The sequence below is a fragment of the Leishmania martiniquensis genome, chromosome 7, assembly GCF_017916325.1.
Source record: "Leishmania martiniquensis isolate LSCM1 chromosome 7, whole genome shotgun sequence".
Classification (NCBI taxonomy): domain Eukaryota; phylum Euglenozoa; class Kinetoplastea; order Trypanosomatida; family Trypanosomatidae; genus Leishmania; species Leishmania martiniquensis.
In genome coordinates this window covers 78,774-93,600 of record NC_090142.1, presented here as the reverse complement: position 1 = coordinate 93,600, position 14,827 = coordinate 78,774, and the positions used below count along the sequence as shown (strand labels likewise).

At 63.5% G+C, this 14,827-nt stretch overlaps 4 protein-coding genes across 4 annotated transcripts; all 4 read left to right on the top strand.

Moving 5' to 3' along the window:
* Nucleotides 1-402: 402 nt before the first annotated feature.
* On the top strand, nt 403-765 carry LSCM1_07279 (uncharacterized protein; the record flags this gene model as incomplete). Its single annotated transcript, XM_067324657.1, has 1 exon — nt 403-765. The coding sequence occupies one exon, from the start codon at nt 403-405 to the stop codon at nt 763-765; it is 363 nt and encodes a 120-aa protein (XP_067181014.1).
* A 653-nt stretch (nt 766-1,418) lies between these two features.
* Nucleotides 1,419-3,302, top strand: LSCM1_07278 (uncharacterized protein; the record flags this gene model as incomplete). Its single annotated transcript, XM_067324656.1, has 1 exon — nt 1,419-3,302. The coding sequence occupies one exon, from the start codon at nt 1,419-1,421 to the stop codon at nt 3,300-3,302; it is 1,884 nt and encodes a 627-aa protein (XP_067181013.1).
* A 2,239-nt stretch (nt 3,303-5,541) lies between these two features.
* LSCM1_07276 (uncharacterized protein) lies at nt 5,542-7,758 on the top strand (the record flags this gene model as incomplete). The annotated part of the gene is made up of 1 exon (XM_067324655.1): nt 5,542-7,758. One exon carries the CDS (start codon nt 5,542-5,544, stop codon nt 7,756-7,758), a length of 2,217 nt encoding a protein of 738 aa, XP_067181012.1.
* Nucleotides 7,759-9,528: 1,770 nt separating this feature from the next.
* Nucleotides 9,529-10,710, top strand: LSCM1_07275 (uncharacterized protein; the record flags this gene model as incomplete). The annotated part of the gene is made up of 1 exon (XM_067324654.1): nt 9,529-10,710. One exon carries the CDS (start codon nt 9,529-9,531, stop codon nt 10,708-10,710), a length of 1,182 nt encoding a protein of 393 aa, XP_067181011.1.
* Between the last annotated feature and the right edge of the window lie 4,117 nt (nt 10,711-14,827).

Genomic DNA, 14,827 nt, shown 5'->3' with positions numbered 1-14,827 from the left:
CGCTCGCCATGAGCGGCATGTCTACTCTCCGCCTCCCATCGTCTTCGTGCCGCTGCTGCCTTCATCCGTCTCTTCACCATTATACAACCTTTATGCGCGCGCGCTCGTTGGCTTGGGGCGCTGATATACCACTGGCACGCGTGCTGCGCGTGTTTGGCTCACTGCTGCGCAAACGGCTTCATCACAGCTCTCCGCCCTGCCCTTCCTCTGCGGCCGCTGTGACATCCCCTCCTGACCCCCCTCCCCCCCCCCCCCAACACACACACACATCCCATTCACTCAGCGACGGAAAAAAACGGGGCCGGCCCCGACGTGCGCTTACCTCTGCCGATCGAGCCTTCGAAAGAGGCGAGAAGAGTACCCAGCCGAACCGGCAGAGGCGAACCATTTCACATCGCGCGAATGCCCACCACCACCCCCGTCACCACGCAGGCGTTTAGCCTCAAGACGCGTCAGCCCGTCGCTGACGAGGACGCTCTTCTCACGGAGGAGGACCGCGTCGTGAAGCGGGCGACCAAGGGTGAGGACTGCACGACACGCCGTCGTGCCTGCAAGAACTGCGTTTGCGGCCGCGCTGAGCTGGAGCGTAAGCTGGATGCCGAGGGAAAGCTGCCCCCGGAGGGCATAGAGATGCCGCCAGGTGGATGTGGCAACTGCTCCAAGGGCGACGCTTTTCGCTGCGCCAACTGTCCTTTCCTCGGTCAGCCGGCCTTTGATGACAGAGGGGATGGCAAAGTCAAGCTCAGCCTCACGGATGACGTCTGAGCACGCGCGTGCGTGGCTGTGTGCTTGCCCCGCAGTTTCTATTGAATGCCGTTGCTTCTTCCTGCCCGAGACATCTCGCGCGATCGTGAAAAAAAAATTGTCTGGACGCACTCCTCGAATGCATCAGCGGTGCTGGCGAAGAGGTGTTGACGGGTCATCTCATCTCCTCCTTTCGCCCCACCCCCCTTTTTTCCCTCCCTCTTCCCGCATCCTCCGCTAGGCGGGAGCTTCTAGTGTGTGCCGGCCTAACCGTGCCGCCGCTGTCCTTGACTGATCGCTGTCACCCTCTCTCTGTCTGTCTCCCCCCCCTCCCGCTGGCGCGTGTCGTGCTCGCTCCTCCGTAACGGCGGATTGCCGCACATACCTGCTCGTGCCCGCGCATCGACACATCCCTCCTCCTCCTTCTGGGCTGAGAGAGAAGAGCTGTTGCCGTCTTCGTCGCCGCACGTAACACGTTCAGACGTTGGTGCCCTGTGAATTGGGGAGGAGAGCATTTCTAATTTCTTTCGCGCCCCGAGCACCTCCATCAGCCCACGCCCACACCCCGACTCCCGAGGTCAACGAAGCCGCGACACACTTTGCGGAGTCTTCAGTCTCCTGCTCCTCTTGGCGTACACCCGGCACAGACACCCGCGCCTATCGCGGATACCGACATGATGCGCTTCGTTCGTATTCTGCGCGCCCGACAGGACATCGTCGAGCTCCTGGTGCGCAGGGGCCGCCTGGCCGACATGCAGATGCTGAACTTCTTCTCGATACAGCTCGATCGTGAGATCAGCGCCGCAGCGGCAGCCGCAGCAGCTCCGGGATCGGCGCCAGCGGCCGGCAGCGCGAGCAGTGGTGAAGAGTCAGAGAGCAGCGTGAAGCACTCTGAGAAAGCAGCTGGCGCCGCGTCTGCGCCGGATGCCGCGAACACAGGGGCCGCTGCGGTTACCGCTGCCGCTGCCACGTCATTGGAGGCGGAAGGCCAGTGCGTGCGGAGCTGCGAAGCGAAGAAGAGGGCCCTAAAGGCCTTTCATAAGCGCAGCAACGCGGTTCGTGAGCTTGCCATCAATGAGAGCCCTGTGGCGTGGCTGAAGGAGGTGCACGGCGGCGGTGAGGAGTGGTCGTCTTCGTCTTTGACAGCGGCGAGCGCCGTGGTGACGGGCGCAGACGCTGGTACGCCGGTGAAGCTGAAGGCGAGCGGCACGGCCACTGTGGTCGGCCGTGGCGGTGTGCACACTGCGAAGACAGCGGTGCCCAGTGGGGAGGGTGGGGAGCACCGCCAGCATAGCTCCTCCTCTGCCACTGCCGCCGCTCATGCGCTGCCCACCTCTATTCGTGTTGTCCTCCGACTCGAGGGCGGCGAGGAGGCCACGCCGAAGTACGTGACGGCGTCTGTGCCGCTCGAGCAGTCTGGCGTAGTGACGAAAAGGCTGGTGAACGGCGTGCTGCACGTGCACCTCGCCAACGCCGACGCTGTCCAATGCGAGTCGCTGTCCGCCGAGCAGGTGGCGAGCTACCAACATGTGCTGACCGCCACGGCGTACAGCGCTATCCTGCGCAAGTTGGGGGATGTTTGCGCGCTGCACGCCACAAACACTACGCGCTACGATGCACTTTTGCTCCGAAACCCGGCGGTGCAGATGCGACTGGCGCAGCTCGCCTGCTTCCGCTACGGCATCGACTGCCTGACTGGCTACGTCGTGGGCGATCCGGAGGCGGCCGATGGGGACGAGACTGCCGAGCTTATGAGCAGCTTCACGGAGCGGCTGGAGATTCCCCTGATCGAGTCTATGATGCTGAAAATTTATGCAGAGCGCGCGCTGATGGACGGCATGGACGGTGCGTGGGAGGTCGTCCGCGATACACCGCTCGTCGCGGCGGTAGCCCACCGCAGCAACCCGGCCAAGATCATTGACTACCCGTACCTTGCGGAGCTCCTCAACTCCTCAAAGTACCTCCTCGTGTCTTCAAACGGCTCTATGGAGGAGCAGTCGATGGCTCTTTTGCACCCACTGCTGTCGCACGGCCACTCCTTCGGCAAAGGGGCCAGCAGCTCTGGCACAGGCGTCGCGAGCATGCTTCAAAGCTTGATGGGGCTGACCTCTGGGCACGGCTATGGTGGTGTGCGCCTCGCAGCACCGCATGTGAACCTGGCGGGCATGTCGAAAACGCTCGAGCGCGACACCTCCAAGCTTCTGGGCGTTCTGGCGAGCGAAAAGGGCAAGTTGGAGCCGACGTTTGTCATCTGTGTGGCGCAGTACATCTCCGAGGTGCTGGCTAACCTCGCCGTCATCTACCGCTGCACCGCGGCGTTGAACGCGGATGAGGAAGGCCGCGGCCACCGGGAGTGGCTTCTGGCGCAGGCGTTTGGCAGCGCCTCGGCGATGCGCCGGCAGCGCATCATGGACGACTACACGATGTCGCGCGCAGCGGCGGATGTTATTAAGAAGGGCCAGAGCCTCGACCACTACTCGACGCACCCGGTGGAGCTGATGAACGCGCCGCCGCGGAATGCGAAGGCGTCGTCGACGAAAAAGACGGCGACCGCGTAGGAGCTCCGGCAGTCGTGAAGAGCAGTGATGGTGCAAGATGAGGTGTGTGTAAGTGCCGGATGCGCGGTTGCCGACGCGGCTGTTGGCAGTGTGGCGCACGCACGATTAGCCGTCCTCGGCGCTCCCCTCCCCTCTCCCCCCTTTCGTTAATGAGGGCGAGTTCGAGGAAAGGCTTACTAAGGCGAAGGATGCTGCTTGCTGTGACTGCACGGGAGATGGGCGTGAATGTGGCGCCCACGGCTGTGGTGGTGCTGTGTGCAGGTGCGCTCTCATCCGCTTCGCGGCCTGTGCTGTGCCTCGCGGAAGGAAGCGTCGCATTCGCTCACCACTTTTCTTTCTGCCTCTCCCCCCCCCCCCCCCACACACAGGCGTCAGTGAAACGGAGGGGGTGGGAGCGGCGCCGTGTAAAGGGGCAGCGACGGCGGCTGTGTGAGGCGCGGCGGTACGCCTCTTTGTCGTTCAGGCGTTTATACATAAGAAGCTCTTCACCCACTCAAAGCATTTTTCGACGGTCAGCAGAATCACGAGGGCAGCAGCGGCACCGACAGACTTCGCTTGCTCGCGCGCGCTGGTTGAGCATGTCCCCTCCACGCCCCCTCCCTTCCCTTCCCCCCTCTGCCGCCTTCTCTCTCTCTCTTCCACACGCACACACACGCGCGCACGCGGAGGGAGGCTTGGGAAATGCGCACACCTCTGCGTACGATGAAAGGGTGTGGCCGCATGTGAACGTTCGAAGCTCGCGTGTGCGCGAATGTGCCGCTGATGTCGCCATGGCATATTCTTTCCTCTTTACTTTCCTGGAAGCACTTCTTCTCCCACTGCGGGTGCTCTTTAGGACAGGCATGCACCATCAGACATCTGCCGCTCCCTTTCCCTTCTCAGTGCCCGTTTGCGCGCCCACATAACAGCAGCTCTGTATTCTGCCATCGACTTCCTCAGGAAGATGTTGCCCATCTCGCCTTCAGCAGATGAAGCGCACATGTCACCCGAGTCCGTAGACGCCGACGTGAGGCAGTGTGTGCGCAGTGATGACATGGAGTCGTGCTGCCGCCTTACGGCGGCCGAGGAGCTGCGTGGCCACCTGCTCGACTGCTTCAGTCTCTACGGGTCCCGCTTCTCACACAGCGACGTCACTCTCGCGTGTATTCAGCCGCTTTCACCGTCGTCGCCGCCATCGGTGCAGCGTGGCTCACGCCTCGCTACACCAACGGTGAGCGGAGCGGAGGAGGCCGAGCTGTGCTCGCCCGTCAGTTCTTTCGACACTTCTACTGTGGCGACGGCGTTGTTTCTTCACATTGGGGCGGCACCGGACGCATGTGGCGGCGCCGCTGAAGGAAGCGACAGAGGAGGGACGGCAGCGCTGTTGGGCATTGCCGTCTCCTTTCAGTATTGCCGCGGCTTCTGCTGTGTGGCCGAGCGTCGCTACTCCTCCACAGCGGAGGCGGAGGTGGAGGCGAAAGCCCTCGAGAGCTCTCATCTCACCGTCTCTGAGATGCTGAGAAGGCCGGCCTGGAAGCTGATCGGCGAACCAGCGGCGGAGGGGAGCTCCGCGGGCACGCCGGGCAACAGCCATGCCGATCTTCACACCCGTCTCGGGTGCACTGATATGGCGCCACGCGTTCCTGGTGTGGAGAGGGGCCCGGAAGCGACGCATGGTGCCGCCTACGAGAGTCTCATGGCTCTGATGGTGAACTTGTATCTCTGAGTGACGTCGTTTGTGCAGGGGCGCGTCTCTGCTCACCAGGTCACAGATCCTACCCCCACCCCTCGCTCTGCTACGCGGGCTTTCCAACACACCGAGGCAGGAGAGAAGGCGGTGTGCGCGGAGGCGCCCCGACCCCCCCTCTCTTTCTCTGGGTGTCTTTAATGCAGTGCGCCGCTCTTCCATTCCTCTGACCTCCGCTCCCCTTCCCCACTCCGCCTCTCCACCTCTCCCATGTCACCTCTGTGATGCGTCGCAAGCAGAACTGCAGACTCGCTCACTTCCTGCCCTCCCTCTCCCACTCGCTTACGCCTGAGGCCATCCGACCGAGGAGAAGAGAGGGGAGAGGAGGAGAGGGCGATCACAAGGAAAGCAACAGACCTCCGGCCGACCCCTCCCCCCTCTTCCGCTCTCCGCTTTCCCATTCGCGCACACCGGCGGCTACGTAAGTCTTCCCGCTGCTGCGTAAACGAACAGATACGACGCACCACACGAGAGGGAAGGACGGGGAGAGAGAAAGACCTGTGTGTGTGTGTGATGACCATGCCTGTGCTCTTCATATACATCCTCATCCTCTCCATCGTCGCGGGTGTCACCTTCGCTCTCTTTGGCGAGACAGCAGAGGCGGACGTGGCGCCCGCAGACGCGCTGGGCTTCTTCTCTGCTGCGACGTGCTCGACCAGCGGCGCTGCGACGATCTGCGGAGACGACGGCGGCGCTCGCAAGCACCATGACACGCTGGCAGACGAAAGCGGCTTCGCGCACATCCAGGCGCTCTTAGTGAAGCGGGGTGTGCCCCCGCAGCAGCAGGATATGATTTCCTTCCTGGGCCAGCACTGCTGTGTTCTGCCAGTGGAGTCGCACACCGTCCGCGTGCTGAACCACCCCGCCGCCTTTTATGAGGAGCTGAAAAGGCGCATCGCGGCGTCGCAGCGCTCCATCACGCTCTCGGCCCTGTACATCGGTGATGGCCCCCTCTCAAAGGCCTTCGTGGCGTGCGTGGAGGAGCGCGTGCGATGGGCCGCGGCGGGCGGACATCCTTTTTCTATCACCATCTTACTGGACTACAACCGCATGCACGACCGAAGAAACTTGGTGTCTCTGACGGCCCTGGTGGAGCTTGCCCAGCGGACGGCCAGCACAGCCTCGCTGCCTGAGGATGCCCCGGCTGCGGGAGAGAGCGCGTCCTCTTCTACAGCGCCCTCTAGCTCCAGGTCGGGCGGCTCTTCCATCTTCGCCGGCGACGAGTCCGACGCCAGAGGAGAGGAGGCGGCCGATGATGACGATTCAGGTGCGCCACTAGCTTCCACTACCGCCACCGCTGCGTCGACCGGGGTGCGGGTGCGTCTGTTGCTCTACGAGAACCCCAGCCGGTGGAACCGGCTGTTCGCCCCCTTCGGGCGGGCTAAGGAGGCGCTCGGCGTGCAGCACACGAAAATATTTGTCTTTGATGAGCGCCACACCATCCTCACCGGGGCGAACCTCTCGGACGACTACTTCGCCACCCGAATGGATCGCTACATGATCGTGGAGGACAACACCCTCGTCGCGCGGTGGTTCACGCGGCTCGTGCGCACGGTCAGTCACGTGTCGCGCCCTGTCGTCTGCCGCAAGGAATTCTCAGAGCAGTTTGTCGGAGGCGTCGACACTCCGGCAGGCCGGACGGGGAACTGGAGTGGGGTCCTGGGCGCGTTTTCTCCGGCCGCTTCGCCGACCTCACGCGCCGCGGTGGCAGCCCAGCGCAACGCTTCGTCAGAGTCGCTGCCTTCTCCGCTGCCTCGGATGAAGGAGACGGCGTGTGGCGCGGTGTCGCCGCTGGTGTCTCGACGCGAGGGGACACCAACGCTGCACCGCAAGAGCAACCTCGTAATTCTCTCAAACGCGTTGGGGATCGACCCCTCCATCGACCCAGACGCCTTCTGTGCTTGCACGAACGCGCTCCTGCACGACTTGGCGGCGTGGGCACGGCGACTGTGCGCGGCGTCGAAGATTGATTGGGACCGCTACGACACGTTCTTGTTCCCCACCGTGCAGATGGGGCGCGCGGGCGTGTACCACGACAGCGCTATCGTGCAGCAGCTGCTGCGGATGTCCACCGCCGAGGATCGAGTGTACATGGCATCGCCGTACCTGCACATGTATGCCCCCTTCGTGGACGAGGTGCTGCGCGGCACCAGCTACGTCGACTGCATCACAGCGAGTGTGCAGACGAACGGCTGGAGCGGCCACAAGGGCGTGGCGGGCTATATTCCACTCTTCTACCTTCAACTCGAGCGTGCGTTTTATTATCTGGTGAAGGCGTACGACTGCCTGCGTCGGGTGCGCATCCGCGAGTTCTCTGTGAAGGGGTTGACCTTTCATGCGAAGGGCTTGTGGTTCGTCGGCCGGCAGTGTGACGCTGCCGCCGCCCCTCTCCCCAGCAAGGACGGCGAGGGCACTTCTCGGCAGCACGACGACAGTAACGGCGCCGATGCCGCAGCGGCAGACAGGCACACTATCGAGGCGATCTCTGCCCCGTACCTCGTGGCGTACGGCAGCACGAACTACGGCCATCGCTCTGTCCACAAGGACGTGGAGGCGGAGGCTTTCCTGTGGACCACCAGCGACGCGCTGCGCGAGACGCTGCGACAGGAGCTCTTATTTTTGCTGCAGCAGTCTGTGCCGGTGACGGAGGCACAGTTTGTGGGCACGGCGATGGGCCGCTTCCAGCCCGTCATCTCGCTGCTCGCCCACCTCGGCCATGATTTCCTGTAATGCGCACTGCGGGCGCGCTCGCGTGTCTGCTTGCGGGGGGCCTGCTGAAGGCGCCTTGATGCGCACCCACAGGGAACGACGCCTGCGTTGCGTAGGGTGAGTGCCGCTCTTGTCCGCTCTAGAGCCACGCCGCACCGCTCCCGCAACGTGGGAGAGAGAGGGATGCGCGCTGGCGTTCGTGTGCGCACTCGGGGTGATGGCGGGGACGACGCCGTCTCCCATATCGTGTGTGCCCTCGCCACTGACGGCTCTTGACCGCCTTTCCCCTTGGCTTGTATTCGCTCGGCCGCATTGTCATCATGCGGGGGCCGCTGGTGCGATGAACGGAGGACGCCGTCGTGATTGTGGTGGGGCTGCCGGTGCGCACTTTTTCTGTCGGGTACGATCGTGGATATGCGGATGCACACGCGGCCCTTTTTCGCGGCCTGCACCCCATTCCTCATGCCCCTCATCCGTTTCCCTCCCACCCCTCCTCCTTCCAAACCTTTCGAGGGTGCCTCCGTGCAGCGACCCCCCGCGTGCATGCTCGACCCTACGACGGTGTGGACACGCACACGCATATACACGGGCGTCTGCTGGAAGGTGTGCCTCTGTGCATGACGCCGGCTGGGCTGGGTGGCCACTGGCCGCTCACGACCAACACATATATATATATATATATGTATATATGTGTGTGTGTATATGCGTGGCTTCCCGCGGAGGGTGCACGAGGACATCGGTGAAGGTCAAGTGGGGGAGGGCTAACGGGCAGTCAGACAGATGCTCTGCCGGCTGACACGAATGCCATCACTGTCTCTCTCCCACAGTGGCACTCTTCAGGATCTCTAAGCCACGCGTGAACACTAAGCCGCCGCAGCGGTGCACACCTATGCACACCACTCACACGACAGCAAGGACGGACGCAGAGGGACCCGCTTACCCCCTTCCCCTGGAGAGAGGAAGAGACACCATGGCGTGGGAGCGCTGGCTTTGCCTCTGCGGCTTGGAGGCAGCGAAGTGGCTGCCGAGTAGGGAGGGAGGAAGTGCTTTTCTGATGCCGCCGTGGCGAGGAGGCGAGGGCCACGTGGAGAAGCTCGCCGTGGGCCGCACGGATTTCCTTCCCCTTGCTACGTCGCACTCCTCCTCTCTCCCCGCGCTGAGATGCTCGACGAGACACCGGCGCATGCCCTCTGACACAGCGTGGGCGCGCTGGCTTTGGACGCGTGCGCATCTGGCGACCTCCCTGACCCGTCTCGCTCTCTTTGTCCCGACCACCTCTCTAAGCCTCTCCCCCGCAGCGCATCCTCATGCACTCTGAACTGTCTACCGCTACCGCAGCACACAGCCAACTATCCCTACATTCACCTCCGCGTAAGCAGCTAGCCGTGCACATCACAGTGACGCTGACCCTCGCTTCCTCCCATCTCACCCCCCCTGCGCCCGCATACAGCACGAGCACCACCGCGCTTTCTCCCCCTCTCACATAGGCGTGCAATCTGCTTTACCTTTTCTTCGTCTGCCGCTGGTCTCCACTAACCACCTTTGCCCCCTGCTTAGCTCCAACTTTGGCGCCCACCGTCACCACACTCCCTCTGCCCTACCCCCCTCTCCTCTCCGCCTTGTTCCCAACTCGCGCAGGTGCGTCTGTGCGTCGACGCGAGTGAGCTGCACCGTTTTCGCCTCCTCACACACACGTGTGAGTCGCAGTGAGGCGCGTATCGAGGCTCTCACACACCCGCCAGAGAGGCGCGACTGGGCCTTCCAACACACACATACACACAGACAAAAAATATGAGCGGTGGCGAGGCAACGGTGACGCGCGCGCCAAAGTCGCGGTTGCCGCAGAATCCGTCAGCAGTGCGGAAGTACTCCAGCGAGGCAGCAGCGCCGCAGCCTCCCGCGAAGGTCATCCTCGAGGACCACTCCCTCGTCGAGGTCTTCCGGCGCTCAGCAGCGTTTCAGAAGATAATTTCATACGTGCAGGGCTGCAGTGAAGCGGTTGAGTCGACGCCAAGATCGCAGCGCATATCCGCCACGGCGGACGACTGCGACGACACCGTGAAGTACCTCGTCAAGGACTACCTGCCGCGTCTGCACGAGATTGTGACTACCATCCCGCTAGAGAACATGGCACAGCAGCGCTTCGGCAACCGCGCGAAGAGGCTGTTTCACGCGCAGCTTGAGGAAACTGTGGTCGCCGACATGGAGAAGCTTGTCCGCACCTTTCCAAGGTCGAAGAGTCGGTCGGACGAGGAGGTGACCGCCATGGCGACGGAGGTGGCGGCATACGTTATGGACGCATTCGGCAACGCCACCCGCCTGGACTATGGCAGCGGCCACGAGCTCCATTTCTTTATCGTCATCATGATCTGCCTCGAAGAGCACGGTGACCGTGGCGGGACTCTGAAGGACGAGCCGACGGTGTTTGTGCCGCTCGAAGTTCCGCCACCGCCGCCAGTGCCGCCAATGGAGCGGGCAGAGGTGCGCAAGCGTCGCCAGGACTACGTCTTCCACATCTTCCTCGAGTACATGCGCCTGGTTCGTCGCCTGCAGAGGCACTACTCGCTCGAGCCCGCAGGGTCGCATGGTGTGTGGGGCTTAGATGACTATCACCACATCCCGTACGTCTTCGGTGGTGCACAGCTCATCAACGCTGAGGTGATACCCGTGAAGCCGTCGGAGGGCCACGAGGCGATGACGATACTTCCCAAGCACGTGTGCGACCGCGCCAAAGTGGAGATGCTGAAGGACGACTACCTATACTTCAGCATGATCGCGTGGATACTGAGCAACAAGACTGGACCCTTCCACGAGCACAGCAACATGCTCTACAACATCTCTGGCGTCGAGCACTGGGCGAAGATCTACGGTGGCATGGTGAAGATGTTTGCCGCGGAGGTATTGGGGAAGTTCAACGTCTCGCAGCACCTCCTCTTCGGCCGCCATTTGCAGTGGAACACAAAGGAGATCTGAGGGACGGGGCACGGCGGGGCGGTCATACGCGCGGTGTGCGTTCCACAGCACTCCACAGCCCTTTTTTTCTTCCTCAACATGCTACTGCGTCGTGACGCCTCTCCCCCCTCCCCCCTCTCTTTCTGTGTGTGTGTGTGTGTGCGTTGGACGCTCCTGCGCGCATGCTCTCGTCTGAATGTCCTTTTCTCCCTCGCTGTGTGTGTGTGGGCGCCTATTACGTATCGCACGCGGTCCAAATCCGCAAGGATCACTCCCCCCCTGACCCTCTCGAGTGCCGGTGGTGGTGGTGGCGGGGGCGGCGGGGGACGGCAGGGTGGCGAATGGCCTGATGTATACGCGCGCTGCTTTGTATGTGCGGCTGAAACGAGCCAGGACGTCGCCCCCGCTCGCAAATCCGCGCAGCGTATCTATCGCTGTCGCGAGTGGGGTGGCGGGGCCGCGGGCATCACCGCTTACACACGCGCCGAGGTGGCTGCAAGCGTGCACATATGGCCCCCCTGGACCGCGTGCGCTCTCTCGTCTCACTCCTTCACAGGTCCAAGCCTCTCACTGTCGTCAACGTTTCTCGGCCATACGCTCCACACCTCCAGAGAGACGTGAGCGAGCATACACACACTCATAGACCCGCGCAGGCTCTTCCACTGTCTCTGCGAGTACTGCAGCACTTGGACGTGGCCCCAGCAGTGGCACCTGCGACCATCGAGTGACCATGCAACGGCAGCGAGCACTACCCCCGCGCAGGCTCTGCTTTCCCCCCTCCCCTCTTACTCGCACCCCCCTTCAACCATCAGTTCCTTTGGCCCCTTTCCAGCACAGCGTGCGCGACGGCGGCACTAGCGATGCCGCTACCGTAGCACGAGGCCGTACACCGACTGTGCACGTCTCTGTGCATCGGTGTGGCACGGGCGCAGCACCTACGAGGATGTCGGTGGGTGCTGCGAAGTGTGCGCCGCTATGAGAGGCGCCAGTGGTGGCGGCCGAACGTTCACCGCGGGTGGCGATGCTGGTACAGAGAGCGACGTGAATTTTGTATGGTGCATGCGGCGCTCTCTGTCGAGGTCTTGGCAGCGGCCGACTTCATCGAGCGCAAAGGGTTCCTGGCGCCGGGCATCCGACGTGATCGAGACGCGTGTCCGCGTGTGTGGAGCCAAGCAGGCAACCGCGAATGTGTGAGCGGCCCACATACCGGTGGGCCCATCCTCGTGGCCTGTTTTGCAGCTGCCGCACGGGAGGGTGTCTCCGCGCGACGCATGCGGCCATTGCCCGACCTCCTCGCCTCCCGGTATTGTGAAGAGGCTCACCAGACCGGCCGGCGGCGGTGAGGCTTCCGGCTATCTATTTATCAGCGCGTCCGCCGCTGCCGCCGTCTGTGCTGCTGAGAGAAGTGGGCAATAGCGGCTGGCGTACCGCATTTCAGTTGCGCGAGATGACAGAGCGAAAGGTACTCGTGCAGCGCCGGGGCGACTCTTGCCGAGTGATGGGGCCCTGCCAGATGCGGCGCAGGCCGCATCGATAGCGCCTTCTTCCCCTTCGCCAGCAGACATGGAAAGGGAGAGAGGGACAATAGGGGGGCGGGGCGGGGCTGACTCGGGTGCATAATCTGCAGAGAGCCCTGACATGGGGCGGTTTCACAGTAGAGCACACACCCTGAGGTGGTCCGTCATCAACGACGCATTCATGACTGCACGCTTCAGGTCTGTGTCGAGGTACGCATCCTGATGGTGGCACGAAAAGAGGGCGTTGTGTGCGCGCGTATGTTTGACGCTTTGCATTGCAGCGCTTCTGCTGCGCGCTGCGATCACGTCCCTCCCTCCACTGCTCTGATGCACACGCAGTCGGACACAAGGCGCCTTGCCATGCACAGTATTCGTCTACGCACGGACGCGCGCGCTACCCCCTCCCCCTTCCCCTCCATGACACGGCCTTCAGCGCTTCCACGCAGGCAACTTCCCGTTAACGGACGCGCCACACTGCACACACACACACACACAGTCAGCGTTAGGGTGCGAGGCGGAGGAGGCGCAGGCGCTATGCCGCTGTTCTTCTCGAGACGCCCTCTCAGCCGCACCGGCGGCTGTTCGGAACCGCCTTCATCGGCCTCTCCCCCAAACCACGCTGCTGACACAGTGCAGAAAAGCGGCCGTGGTGACATCACGGCGTCACCACTCGTGTTCCCGCGCTACCTCGATGACCGAGACACATGCGCATGCGTTTTTTCTCTTCCTCCGGTTGACAGCCGCTGGGTAGAGGCGGTGCTTCGACAGTCGCGCGGACCGCGCCACGCGGCGCCAGCGAAGTGCGCCCGAGGCGGAGCCGCGAGTTGTGACGCCTTTGCTGACGCACGTGGCGCGGCGCAAGGCCGTCAGTCGAGCCGCCAGGCCTCTTGCGCCTACATGCAACAGGTAAGGGGTGGCCCACCGCCGCCTCCTATCGAGGCCGACCGCAGAGGTGACCCCGCCGCAGCGAGTATGTGGCCATGTGGACTGCGTCTTGCGTGGCAGGAGAGGCCGGTGGACACGCCGCCCAGAGGGGACAGAAGCGCGACAGCGGTGGGCCGAGCATCCGCGGGGTGCGATGCTGCCGGCATGGGCAGCAGGACTGAGGGCTGTGACGTTGTAGCATATCCAACCCCCTTCAGCGTCCCTGCTGTCCAAGACGACGATTCGGGAGGGGCGAAGGCTACGACTGCCGATGGCTGTGGCTCCGTTGCATGTGCTCTTTCGCGCACAAACGCGGGGCCGCGCGTGCCGTGCGCTTGCCACCCGCGTCGCACTCACATCGGGGCCGATTCCATGGCTCCAGGGCCGGAGAAGGACTCTGAGTCGCTGGTTTGGTGCTGGTGCCGAGCTGCGGCCGCGCCTGTGGAGTTGTTTGAGGGGGCTGACGAAGGCGGGCAGCGAGGCGATACCCTGCCGCGGTTGCCGCCCTACGCACCACAGCAAAGGGGACTGCTCAGGGAGGCGAAGGCGGAAACATGGCGCGAGCGCCAGGCTGACCTCGGTGCTCCTCTTCGCGCGGACGGCGGCGCTCACAAGAGCGGCAGGCCAGCGCACACTACTCGAAGCAATCAGCGTGTCTGCGCGGCGTCGCTTATGGCGGCGCCAGAGTTGCTTGTGCTTAGCCCGGACTCGACACCTGCTGTCGATGCCCCACCACGGCTGTCGTCACCGTCTCCGTTGCCGACGCAGTCTCAGAAGGCCCGCAAGAGACCGCGCTCCGTCCTCGAAGCTGAACTGCTTGCTGTCCTCACCGCGCGTTGTTGTCACACCATTGCTAAAGCCAATGAGGCCCTGCAGCCTCCCCACACGGTGTCAGGCCCATTCCAATATGCGGCGCACTGGCCGAGTCGCTGCTCATCCATCACACCGAATGCTCCCGCACGCGCGGTGGGGGCCATCTCCGTGTCGGGGTGGCTACCGCAGCGGCGCTTCGCCGAGCTGGAGTGCCTCTGGCACTTCTCACTCACGGTGCCGTCCTTCCCGCACCCGCTGAGCCCCCCACTGGGTGCGCGAGGGGGGACTAGGTGGGCAATGGTGATGCTGCCCATCACGTGGCTGCAGCACGAAGCAGAGGGCGGACATGACCATCGGGCAGCGGCCGGTCCCGACGAGGCTGTCTTCTGTGCGCAGGCCGGGACCGCAGCGATGGCGGTGCCAAAGCGGTCTGTCGTGTGCCATGCCCGTCTTCGCTGCCTGAGAGGAGACAGTGGCAGTGGATGCGATGGTGCTGGAAGGCTGGGGTGCCGCACGGCCTCTGAGACGCTGCGGGCTTCGTCGATGGGCTCCACCACCGTCGGCCTCACGGCGGGGGTGTTGGCGGCAGAGTGGGGCGCCTTCGTGGCTGAGCTTTACGAATCGCGGATGGCACAGGAGCGTGCCCGCGCCGCCTTCACGCAAGGGCTGTGGAAAGCGGCGGCCGCCTTTCTCAGCAATGTGATCGACATCCCAGCGGACATCCTTGCGTCGCTGCCACAGCTGCACTCGCAACAGCCGCACAGCGCGGAACGTGCGTCGCGTCGCGAGGGGACGGCACCCCCGAACGGCGTGCTGAATGCAGGAGACAGGGGCGTGATGTGCCGACTCGACCAGGCCTATCCCTACCCTGTGCTGGAGTGGTG